Genomic DNA, 13258 nt, shown 5'->3' with positions numbered 1-13258 from the left:
TCATCCTACCATTCCATAAGAATAAAGCTGACAGAGAGAAATTCAGAGACAAGAGATGGAGACAGAGTTGTGATGACACTGCCTGAGCCTCCGGGATCCAGCTGTGCCTAAAGCCAGTACTGACCCCTGAACTTCTCAGTTATGAACCAATTTAAGTTTCATTTCTGTCACTGTAACTTTAAAACCAATCAATCCACTCTCCAGGCCTTGGTGGAAATACCAGGCTCTTGACAGGCAGCCACCCCTTCCTGCCGTCACCCTGGGAGAACCAGGCTCACTGCCAGAGTCCACTCAGCAAGAGCCTTACCTGCACCAGGAGGTTCTGCAGTCCGATGACCAGGGACAGAACTTGTGATGCTCTCAGTGGAGCTAGGACAGTGTCCTCAGGGGCTGGCTGTGGCTGGGCCTCTGAGGGTACTAGGGCCACCAGGGCAGAGGAAAAGCTTTGTTGCAGGGCTGTCCGCAGGAAGCGTAAGATGGCAGCTGAAAGTAGGAAACTCCTTAGACTCAGTTCCTGTCTCCTTCCCCACCTCCCACCCAGCTCTGTCACAGAGGGAAGACAATGAATATAATAATGGGGTGACCATAGGCTAGTCTGGGTGGGATGGTCCCATCTCAGAATCTAGGGGCAGGGTTTTTATCCTCCTGCTAGAGGCCCTTGGCACATACCTGAGAGCAGTGCAGCCTTTTTCTTTGGAAAGCTGAGGGCCTTCAATACTTGGTCCAGTTCCACAGACAGTGTCTGGTGAACCTGGCAGGGCAGAGGGTAAAGGGATAACCCTCACATTCTGGGAGCTTGGGCAGAAAATAACCTGCCACATTAGTTCTTCTACCCTGACACATACACCCTGCATCCAGAAGGACAGAGGAGGCTACACAGAGTATTGTGTCTCACCAGACCTGGATTCAGGAGCTTGAACAGGAAAATAAAGCCCATACCTGGAGAACCTTGCTTCTCCCAAATTTCCCCCATCCTGAGAGTTCCTGCACCAGGGAGTCTTTTCTGGCCTCATCTGTGGGTCAGTCTCCACCTCAGCCCACCATCCACCTAACTCAGACCTGGAGTCAACAGCTCAGAATAAAAACCCTGGCTCTGCCACTTGCCAGCTATGTGACTGTGGGCAAGTCACTGCACTGCACCTCTCTCGGCCCACCTGACTTCCATCATCTATGAATGCCACCTGCTTTTACTCCCCCCACAGCTATTGTAAAGAATAGTTGAGGATCAGCATTGTGAACGTGCTCCTTAATGTCAAAGCAATGACCAAACTGAGGGGTTAGTTGGCATTGCAGGTTCAAAGCTGTGAGTCTGCTCTGCTTTCCTTATCAGGAACACAAGCTGCCTAAAGGCAGGTTCTCTGCTTGGATCTGTCATATTTTGGCACAAAGCAATTTCTCAAAAATACTTGTTGACAGGTGGAATCAGCACGTTCCAGGCAGAAGAACCAACTTGTACAAAGGTATGGAGATATATGTAAGATGTTAATAGAGGAAGTTGTGTATGAGGTTATGTGGGAGCTCTGCTCAATTTTTCTGTAAATCTAAAACTGTCCTAAAAATGAAGGCTATTACAAATCAACCAAAAACGAAGAAAAAAAGGTATGGAGATGTGAAAGAGCATAGCTGACTGGGAGAAGAGCAAACACTTGGTCAAAAGACAGGGAAGGAGGGTGGAATGGCAGAAAGTAAGGCTGCACAGGGGCCTATAAGCAGGGTCTCAGCAACCATGAAGAGAACAAAAAGGCTGCTGAAGGATTGTGGGCAGAGAGGCAGTGTGGACAGACTGTGGCCATGGGGATAGGAGAGGTGGAGGAAGGGGGAGCTGGAGGCCAGGAGATTGTGAACAGGCCACATTAGTGGTGAAGATGAATGATCAGACCTGAACTAGGGGGAGAGGAGGACTTAGAGTAGAGGTAGTTTGGTTATTAGCTCGGTGTGGGTTGAGGACCAGAGTAGAGTCAAGGACAAGGTGCAGGCTTCCACCCAGACAGGTGGATGCAGGAGTATCGATGGGCCCAACACTCTCCCATAGAAAAGCAGGAAAGATTCCTGTCCCAAATCGACCCCATTGGCGACTACCTGAGGAGATATTATAGCATAGATCTGCCACAGCTAGCTGCCCACCCTTAAGGCCAAACTTTAAAACTGATTTCACTTCTACACAAATGGGTGTGTGCCTGGCTCTACAGTGCAAGGATACCTCAAAGGCTAGAAGATGGTTTCTGTCTACTAGGAGCAGCCAGACTTAGGGAGGACACACCTGAAGAAGGAAGCAGCCCCCAGAGGAGCTCACGCAGGGCAATAGGAGGACAAAGTCGTACAAGGAGGAGGGGCTGAGAGGAAACGAAGTGCTCTGTAGATATGTGCATGGCTCTCCTGTTCCCTGCATCACCTTCTAGAACAATCACAATAACAGCTTACACATGTATGGCACTCCAGAGCTTGCCACCCACCACTTCAAGATCACAGGCTGGATTCTGCCTCCTGCCCAGTCTGACAGTCCACTCCTCACACTCTGCCATGCAGTCAGTACTTCAACACTCTTCAAACGTATATACCACATCTTAAGTTTGTGCAGCTTCAGGCCTTTGCTCATATCAGTTTCTTTGCCTAGAATGCCTTTCCCCACTATCTTTGCCTGGTACAGTCTTATTTTCCTTTCAAGGCTTTGCTTAAAGACTACAACACAAGTTCCCCAAATGTGGGGTACACTGATTAATGTAAACTAACTTGACAATAGCTCTGCATATTTTCCCCTGTTTTGTAGGCAAGGAAATTGAAGCTCAGAGAGTTAAATACCTTGCCAAGGTTACACAGCTAATAAGCCACAGCTGGGACCAGAACTCAGGATCTTTATCACTCCTTTGCCACTCATGCCCCAAAGCCACAGGAGTCGGAGACAAACCTGCAGACTGCCATTGTGCTGCTGGGCAGAGCAGGAGGCAGTGAGCAGCCAGGCAGAGCAGAGAAGCGCAGTCCCAGGAGAGCCAGCCTTGACCCAGGTGAGTGCCAGCATCTTCTCCAGAAGCTCCATCAGGGTCATGCTGCTCAGGAGCACTGCAGCAGCTGTAGAGGGTTCGGCAGGGCAGAGGACACATGAGTTAATACAGAACCTCCAGCTCAGTGCCACCATGGTGCTTAGTTAGCACCTGATGGGTGCTTCACACACACACAGTAAATAAGCAAAAGGATGAGCTTGAGGCTCCAAGGATCCCAGCTTCATTTCAGAACCACAGGTTATCAGAACCAGAAAGACCTTATGACCAACCAGTCCAGCCACAAACCCCCTTATTTATTTTTTTAAGAAGGAAAAACTGAGGGCAGCGAGGGCCACAGACACTACCTAGCACCCTTCCTCTTTATTATCCCAGCCTGGGTCCCAGCACCTCTTTTCTGACTGCCTGGCGTGGTCTGATGAAGGCTCCAATACAGGAAGTTGAAGGAGGGCTGTAGGATGTCGGTGTCAGTGGGGCTGCATTTCCCACACAGCTTGCTCACTGCAAGAGAGAACAGTCCCCAGGAGCCCCAACACTCAGCACTCCACAGCTTTAACACACACCAGCACTTGCACATTCTTCTCACACAATGGCCCTCAACTGGCTAATTTCAGATGTCAGTCTTGGGACCAAGCACAAACTAATTGTTCCTGATATTACCAATGGAAAGAAATACAGTGACAAATGAGAAGGCATGTTCATACCTTCCATCTGAACAGACATCAGGCAAGCAGCCCACAACTGCACATTAGAACAGGCTGCACAAGTTTAGGTGGTCAAAAGGCATCCTGTGACAGCACTTGTGCCAGTACAGACTCCAGCCTGGAGAGTCTCTCCAGGTCATGTAGGCCAACCTACCACCCTTAACAGAAAGAAGATCCAGTCTCTGAATTCTTCCAGCAACAGGGCACTCACCACCTTCCCAGGGGAGCTCTGTAACCATCAACATGCAGTTCCCTGAATTTGCCATATTCTGTCTCTCATATCACCTCCACTTGGCTAACCCCTTATCTCCTATTCAGCAATCAAGATTCAGCTCAAAGTTCACCCCCCTCATGAAGCCTTCCTTAATCCCTCAAGGCAAGATTAAATGCCCCTTCAAGCTCCCCTAGCCTTCGTCATTATAGTTACTACACTGTAGAGTAGACGTCTATAGAACACATCTCTTTCCTCCTGGGAACGACGGCTCCTTGCTCCCCCACCCCCACCCCACAGATATGAAACCTCCCTAAGTCTTCATTCCCTTATTTTGGCAGCCACATCACACTTTACTTGGCTTGTGGTCAACCAGACAAGCAGACCCCCACCATACCCTCATCCCTGAACTATAGTCCTCTGCCCCCAGTGCTCCTAAGTAAAAGTATTAAAGGGTTATATTACATTTCATGTATGTTTCAGCCCGTTATTCCTCCCTGTCAGAGGCCCTTTTGATGACTGTTTTTGTCACATACAGACCTTTCTCCCAGCTGTCACCCTTGGCCTGATAGGCTGGTGAAGACCAGTACTAGGCCAGGCCTGGAGACCCTTTTTAAGTCTGACACTGATCTTCTCATGAGAAAGCCTGGGTTCCAGGCAGGGAAAAAAACCATCCTCACCTGTGGCCACAGGACCTGACAGTCCACAGGTACTGAAGACACAACTATTTTTCCTATTAACTTCAAGCTTTCCTCAACAAATCTCCCTGAGGGTGCTGCCTATGAACTGGTGACTGCATTAATGAGCAATAAAAGGTCCTACTGAGGTGTGAAAGGAGGGCTAGAGAACTGTAAACTGGATCATCAGATCTTGAGTCAGCTGTGGGGTAAGGTGGAGAACTGAGCTTGTGCCAGGAAAAGTGAATCTACACGGACTGTATCCATTGAAGGCCTAATAGGTGCCAAGCACTCTGGCATTCTACGTCTATAGCTGCTCCTTACATAAACTCTAAATCAGGTACACACTATTATTTTACCTATGAGAACCAAAGGATCATAGAGGCTAGGTAATTGCCCAATGTCACACAGCTAGTGACTAAAATGAGAAGAAATCCAGCACTCCTGGAGCTTGTCACACAGTGACTTTTTTTTCTTTTTTTAGTTTCCCAAACATTTCCAGAGAACAAGCACAGAAAGATCTGGAAGGTCCCTTATCAAGAAACCCACAGGAACATACTAACTCACTAGCTTCTTCCAAAAGGATGAAAGGATAGAAAGAACAAGGCCCATGCTACTGAGGGAGCACCCACAGCACGCCCAGCCCAGGGCCCTAACGCACTGTCCCAAGTGGCCAGGGCACCTTGGTGAAGGAGCTTCATGGCCATGCTGTCCAGTTCTTGCTCTGATTCGTTTCTCAGCTGCACTAAGGAGAGAAGGCTCAGCAGCAAAGGCAGGTTACCTGAGGCTGTGAGGAACAAGGAGGGCTCATCAGGGATTCTGACAATCAAATCACCCTAAGGTCAGACAGACACCCCACCCAGATGTAAATGGTTTGCTGGGATGTACCCCTACTCCCTGTCTTCTTCTCCTTCATTTGGGAGAGGGACAACTGATGTACTGAGTGCCAACTCTGCGTTGGGTAACCAGGAATTCATTATTTCACTTAATCTTCTTAAAAGTCATGTGAAGCGGGGATTGTTACTCCTATTTTGTGGTTAAGAAAACTGAGGCCCAGGGAGACTGACTGATATCTCCAAGGTCCCACAACAAGTAAGTGGCAGGGCCAGGATTTGAACTCAAATCTGAATCCAATGCCCATGGTCTTTCCACTGTATGTTTCCAAGAAATCTCATGGCTCTTAAATACTATTATCAGTTAGTTGTGGCTTATCCTTCCCTGAAAAGGAAGTACTCAGCTCCACCAGATACCCTTACACATACCCCCATCCTCAGTCAGGACTGGACCAAGTGAGCCACAGCTCTCTTTCCACTTCCTTTTGATTACTTAGAAATTTAAAAGTACAACTTCCTAAAAATAGGAAAAAACAAACCATTCCCAACCTTTCAGTGTCTGCATACTGTACCAAATATCAAGCTTCCTTGACTCCAGGAAGTCTAATTCCAGATTTGGAAACCATCCTTATGGATTTCACCAGGAGCTTCCAATACATCACAGATCCACCCCCTCCCCAACCCCTGCTGGCTGCTGTTGCCTCCCCAGCATTTCCTGCTTTCTATTTTTCAACTGGGGCTGCTGTTCTTGTGACAAACAGCTCTGAGCACATGCTGCACAGCGTGGGGACACGCATACATTAAACACACCCACCCATGCTAAACACACAGAGACATTAAACACAAGCACACTCACACCACACACCCCAAACCAAATATTTTCAGCACCCACTCTCCAATGAGACAAAGGAAATAAATTTTAGTTTGATGTCACACTGGCCTGACTTTTCTTTTGCAGAGAAAACTTTGATTCTCTCTCCTAGAGCAGACTCATCAGGGCAGAGATGCCCACTTCTGTCTGACCTTCAGGTGAAAACATGCCCTCAGCAGCTGCAGACTGACCTTCCAAGGGGGAGGCCCCATGTTCCACCAGCAGACGCTGTAAGATCAGCAGGAAGTGGCCTCGAATGAGACCACCCACTTGGACATCCTCATTCCTCCTTAAAAAGGTCCTCAGGATGATCAGTACCTTGCGGGCTATGTCCACGGGGCTGGAATAGATGAGGTCCTGAGTAGGAGAGAAGGAAGCCAGAGCTCAGAGGGCATTATGGTTGGGACAGATGGACAGTGATGAGGAAAAGGGCTGGGAAAGGGCCCTAAATGATGGTGTCACAGAGCCTAAGGAAGGAAGCACTCATTCAGCACTTACTATGCACCATTCTGTCAAATAAGTCTATACTAAACACAAGAAAATAGAGACTCGGAAAGATTATGTAATGTGCAAAGTTCATATACGCTAGTAAGTGGCGCAGGAAGGATTTTAATGCAGGTCTCCTAACTCCAAGTCCAAAGCTCTTTCTACTTCCCAGGATGCCTCTCACTTGCAAATAGAAGTATTAGGGTCAAGATGAGGGTATTTCAGAACAGGGGACCTTAAAGTGTGCCTTAAAGGAGAGGAAGGGGGGATGGAGATATCACAGGGCAGGGAGAGGATGGATTAGGACAGATTCAGGGCACAGGAAGGGAAGCAAGGATGAGGTCAGACTCCTTTTCTGCCATGGCATCTGGCTATTTCTGCCCCAAGCTTTAAGGCTTTGCTTTCAGAAGGTGGCAAGATCATTGTTTTTTGTTTGCTTTCAGAGTTATTTTAATGAGTATATGTTAAAGGCAAAGCCAGCAGAAGCCACACCAGAGGCTACCCCATTGATCGCTCCTGGCACCTTCCAGCTCAAACAAGCCAATTCCTTTGGACAGGTTAACATGCTGGACCAGTTAGGGCAGGGTGCCATGAAATCAAGGTCACACACAGACTCCTTTTCAGGCAGGACAATTTCTGACACACAGAGAGACATGTTTACAGGGCACCCAGCCAGACAAATCTAGATGTGTTGATCACTGGGTAGCACAGGGATATCTGGGCTGGGTTCTTCATAAACCTCCATAGCTGCCAGAGAAACAATTATAATATTGATAAAATAATTCATATTTGATGGTAAGATGAGAACAATTTTAACATAAAATTCTTCTTTGCCCGTTTGGGCCTCCTGCCTCATTTAGTATATATTAGGCATCTGCGTTAACCAGACCTCCTTAGGAGATAACTCCTTCTTCATCTAGTAAGGGGCCATGATGACCCATGACCCTCTACTTATATTGCACATTTAGATCTGGATTGTGTAAATACTCAATAACACGTCATTTGATGTCTCAAAAACATATCACTGTGCTTTGACTTCTAAAGGGTGTTATAGTCCTCAGAGCTTTCTGAAAGACTATATCCAGGTTATAATCTTCAGGTTGGCTCAAACAAAATTTTCCATTTCTTTGACTGACTATGGATTATTTTTTGTTGACATTACCGTAGCAGTCACTCAATTAGGATCTAATAATATCAGGTACTGTATTATGTTTAAACTGTAGCTATATGTTTGTTTATACATTATCTGTTTCTTCATAATAACTCTTCCAGGTAGGTGTCACCCCGATTTTTTCAAGTGAGGAAACTGGGACAGATTAAGTAGTTTGCTTCTCAAGAAAGCAGTGGCATTGTAAATTCTACTACATTATGAGTTAATGAATGGCAGGGATGAGATTGGCTTCATCTCTGTCACCTTGCGGGGACTCAGAAAACATCTCTGGAAGGAGAGAATCACAGAATGGGAAGCTAGAGGGAATCTCAGTTCATTTCCATCAATCTTTTTACTTTACAGAGCATGAAGCTAAAGCCCAGATGAGGTGTGATTTGCTCAAGGTCACAGGGTCCAAGGCCAAACCAGTCCTGCTCCTTTGCTGGCACATGGCTGCTTGACTGCCAGAGCTGGTCCTTTAGAAACCTGAGTTAGTAAATTTTAAAAGTCCAAAAATAAGGGGGCTACTTAGCATTTGGTGGTCATGGTAAATGCCAGGGGAAGGTGTACACCTCACCATATGGGTCAGTGGGAAGGCTCTGGGTAGAGCATGGCCCACACTGGAGTCTCTCCTGCTCACAGCTGCCCAGAACTCTCTGGGACTGGACCGACCACAGTGACATGACCAAGCATGGAGCAAACAGAGCTTCTGTGATATCATTGTTTTTCACATCTAAACAACTCACATGAAAGGCCATCCATTGATAAGAGTGGCGATTAACAGCTTTGTTTTCAGCTATTATTTATCCATCTCAAAGACAGAAATTGGTATCAACACATATTTTTAGACTCTTTGTCCCTTCTTGTGGCTAGAAGCTGGGGAGAAATGGTAGGAATTATATACATGAACAGAAAACAAAGTTCCTCCTATCTATTCTTTTTTACCACTGATGTTTCTAGGATTTAATTTAGCGAAAAATTCATTAAATTAGGCTCCAGTCATAGTCACGATCTTTATAGTTATATGACCATGGGCAATTCAATAAACCTCTCTGAGATTAACAAACTTTATCTGGTTCAGAGTTAGTCAATAATCAGTGAATGACAGTCTACCCTGCATAGCATACTGAGGGTTCCTACATACTCTTTCATTTGTCCCCATATTATCTCCATTTTACATGTAAGGAAACCAATGCTCAGATAAGTCTTCATTTTCAGGTGCTACTGGTTTGTTGTGTCTGAGTCCCTCACAGGCCCATGGGACAGGGACTAGCTCTAATTCTTCCCGGTATCCCCAGTGCTCAAACAGCTCTCCCATTAAATGAAACATTGAATCAGGGTTGGTTTCTCTCTTGTTTTGAGAGTTAGCTAGGTTTACTGGAAAGAACATTAGACAGGGAGTCAAAATCTGGGTTTTAATCTCAACTCTTGTGACCTTGGATAAATCTCTCTAAATCTATTTCTTCACCTATTTAAAAAGAAAAAATTAGATATCATCATTAATATCTTTCTTAGAAGATCTGAATTCTTTTTTTTTTTTGAGAGACTTAGATCTGTCCAGACCCCTAATTCAATAGGTCAGCAAATATTTATAAGTACTTATTGTGTGTGACGAACTGATTCTGAAAACTTTATCTGGCAAGGGAAATCCAGTATCTTAGCTTTGTCCCTTGCTACTCTGCCTGGCGTCCCATCTTGCCTTCCTTCCCTGTGCACTAATGCTTAATTTTTAACCCACTCCTTCTTCTCCATTACTCCTTCTACAAGGATGAATTTGAGCCAAAGCAAGAATGTGGCCCCTATCAAGCCAAAATGTATGTGATTTTACAAGATGACAGATCTCAGGAATGGAAGGTGAAGGTTTAAGTCTGAGTGAGGCATGTGTGCATGTGAGTGTGAATACGGACAGAAGTAGGTACCTAAGGATGTGAGATATATAATATGCAGGTGACCGCAGTTACTTCAGTGAAGTCAGGGAGTCATGTTTATTGATGATAAGAATATCAAGGGAATACCTACTCTTCTCTAAAGGGCTGTGTCATTCTTCCTGGACTAGGGAGGGGCTAAGTAAGTGAACCAGCATCGAAGGCAGGGGTTCTAAATCAATTGTCTCATATGCTAGTGTGCTCAATCAGTTTGAGACCCGCCACTCGTAATCAGTCACTAAATACAAATTGTCAAATGTGTAAATATATAAATAATAATGAGAGGAAAAGAGACAAAATTAAAGACAGTTTGTTAGAAACTGCAGACAAGCAGCAGCCTACTTATATAAATGATGGACCTGATAGAAATTATAGGAATGTCTTTCCTCATAAAAAAAATTGGAATATGCAATAAATTTACAACATAAAAAAAATTCTGGGTATGCCCAAGGGAGTGTGCTGCACATGTAACATTATGACAGGAAAGAGGCTGAGTCCCTCTGCAATCAGACATCTTCATCTAGATGCCCCAGGGGTCCCCTTTGACATCAAATCTTTGTGAGCAAAATCTACTTAAGAGAAGACAGGGACGTGAGAAGGAATGGTGAGTGAGGTCAGCATTTCATAGTTATATTCCCTGAGGACTACAGAGGTACATATCTCTTAGTGAGAAGACCTCCATCAGACTTAGGAAAGGGTATAGATTTACAGAAACCAGGCACCTGCCAGCCTAAAGGACCCCTACTCACATAAGAACAGTGATAAGTCCAGAGGTGGGTGCCTCGCCTCAGTAAACCAGCTCCCAGAGAGAGCGGGCCCACCATCTCTGAATGTAGAAATGAGCAAGTGGTCACCTACTAGCAAAATGAGTAGGATGCTGGGGCTGCTTCTGAGCACATGAAACAGAGCTGCTAAGCTGGCAGGAAGGGTGGGCTGCCCAGCAGAGGGGGTATCTTCGAGCTCTTCATAGCTGCTCTCTTCCCAGGAGAACCAAAGTTCTAGGACACGGTGCCCAAACCTACTCATCAGCTCTGGATACAACAGGAATAACCTGAGCAGAAGGGGATGGTGGGTGTAGATTAGGTGCAGGTCCGGGAAGCCCTCTAGGAATTTTCTGATGGCGCCAACCACAGCCTGGAAGCAAAGAAAGAAAGGGGCTAAATACACTTTGCAGAGGACCCAAAGGACTCCAATCGCCAACAAACAGCCAAGACATAACTGGGAAAAATGCACTGGCTTTTCAGTGCACCAGGATATCTTCACTGGCTCATCCCAGCGCCTGCTAGATAAAAGAAAACCTCACTGTGCTTACCTTATAACAGCAGTCCTCAGCTGTGGTTGGTTTTGCTCCCCAGGGGGCATTTAGAAATGTCCAGAGACTTTTTTGATTGTCTTGGTTGGGGAAGTGCTACTGGCATCCAGTGGGAGAGAGGCAGGGATCTCACTAAATACCCTACAATGCACAGGACAGCTTCCCACAAAAAGGAGTTAAGCTGTGCAAAATTTTAATAGTGCCATGGCTGAGAAACCCAGCTCTATAATGATACTTAACACAGTGTGTTGTAATTATCAGCATGTGTCTACTTCCCACACTAGACTTGAGCTGCCTGAGGGCAGGGACTGTGGCAGATTAATCTGTGCACCTGGCATAGAGCCTGGCACAGAGAAAGCAAAGGGCAGATGTATTGAATCATTTATTAATCCTCAAAAGCCTATCTCTTCCTGTTGCACATATAACAAAGCTCAAATTCCTTAATATGTTATTCTAAGAATTTTATAGTTTCAGCTCTTTCATTTGGATCTCTGATCCATTTTTAGTTAATTTTTTTGTATGGTATGAGGTAAGGGTCCAACTTCATTCTGATGAATGTGGATATCCAGCTGTTCCAACACCATTTATTAAAAAGACTATTTTTTCTCACTGAACTGCCTCAGCATCCTTATAAAAATACATGGGTGTATTTCTGGACTCTCAGTTCTATTCCATTGATCTAGATGTCTATCCTTATACCATAACCACACTGTCTTGATTACTAAATCTTTTTAGTAAGTTTGAAATCAAGAAGTGTGAGTCCTCCAACTTTGTTCTTCTTCAAGATTATTTTACTATTTTGGGTCCCTTGTATTTCCATAAGGATTTTAGGATCAGATTGTCTGTTTCTGGACAGAAAAAAAAGAAGGCAACTGGGATTTTGATCAGGATTATGTTGAATCTATAGATTAATCTGGGGAGTATTGCCATTTGAACACTATTAAGTCTTATTTTTTCCCAGTTTTATTGAGATATAATTGACATATAACAGTTTAAGGTGTACAACATTATGATCTGATAAATGTATATATTGTGAAATGATTACCACAATAAGTTTCATTAACATCCATCACTTCACAGAGTTACAAAAGTTTTTTCCTCGTGATGAGATTTTATTTTTTTAAGAGTGAAAGATTTATTCAGGGAGATACACAATCCATAGACCCAGTGTGGGTGTCTCAAAAGGGAGAGCAGCCAAAGAGAACTTTTAAGATCTACTTTCTTAGCAACTTTCAAATACACAAAACAATATTGTTAGCTATAGTCATCATGTTGTACATTATATCCCCAGAACTTATTTATCTTATAACTGGCTATTAAGTCTTCAGATTCATGAACACAGGATGTCTATTTATTTATTTAGGCCTTCTTTAATTTCTTTCAATAATGTTTTGTGATTTTCAGTGACCAAGTCCTTGCATTTCTTTTGTTAAATTTATTACTATGTATTTTATTTCTTGATGCTATTGTAAATGGAATTATTTTCTTAATTTCATTTTTGAGCATGTTTTCAAAGACTTAAGTCTACCTCCCAGCTTCTCTCCACTCTTATCTCTCATTTGACCTAGCCAAGCCACACTAAACTAGGCTTCCTACCTTGAATGGATAGACTGGGTAATTTACCACTTCAGTATCTTAAATCTTGCTCAATTTTGAGCCTGAAAGTTCTCCCTTCATCACCTCCAACTCCTCAGCAAAGCCTCTCCTGATGCCACAATCAGATACAGTCTCTCACCCTGTGTTCTTTCATAGCTCTTGACAGTCCTCCAGCTCCAAGAGAGCACTCACTGCTGTTGTTTTCTGTCTTGTAGGTCTTTTTGTCTCTTTTGCCAAACTAGTGCTCCCTGAGAGCAGGGAATTTGTTTGATTCACCCCAGCCCTGACAGGGACCCACATGGCACTTGGCACATGTCAAGTGGTCAGTTCACGTAGGGAAGTTATAGAGTTTAATGGGTATAGAGTTTCAGTTTTGCAAGATGAAAAGAGTTCTGGAGATGGATGGTGGTGACGGTTGCACAATGATATTCATGTACTTAATATCACTGAACTGTTCACTAAAAACAGTTAAGATAGTAAATTTTATGTTTGTGTAT

General features: G+C 44.6%; 1 protein-coding gene across 5 annotated transcripts in view; it reads right to left on the bottom strand.

Annotated features, from left to right (window-relative positions):
- The window catches only part of MEI1 (meiotic double-stranded break formation protein 1), a 58375-nt gene that overhangs the window by 7310 nt on the left and 37807 nt on the right, over positions 1 to 13258 (bottom strand). For 4 of the 5 annotated variants that reach the window (XM_072973607.1, XM_006207134.3, XM_072973604.1 and 1 more), the window contains 7 exons: positions 10712 to 10987; positions 6484 to 6649; positions 5271 to 5375; positions 3387 to 3497; positions 2906 to 3066; positions 670 to 751; positions 308 to 483 (listed from right to left, as the gene is read on the bottom strand). In XM_072973607.1, coding sequence (XP_072829708.1) covers positions 308 to 483; positions 670 to 751; positions 2906 to 3066; positions 3387 to 3497; positions 5271 to 5375; positions 6484 to 6649; positions 10712 to 10987 — 1077 coding nt within the window. The remainder of the gene's footprint in view (positions 1 to 307; positions 484 to 669; positions 752 to 2905; positions 3067 to 3386; positions 3498 to 5270; positions 5376 to 6483; positions 6650 to 10711; positions 10988 to 13258) is intronic. The other variant, XM_072973606.1, reaches the window with a different exon arrangement.

Source organism: Vicugna pacos, chromosome 12 (genome assembly GCF_048564905.1).
Source record: "Vicugna pacos chromosome 12, VicPac4, whole genome shotgun sequence".
NCBI classification, from domain to species: domain Eukaryota; kingdom Metazoa; phylum Chordata; class Mammalia; order Artiodactyla; family Camelidae; genus Vicugna; species Vicugna pacos.
This window is presented reverse-complemented; position numbering and strand designations above follow the sequence as displayed.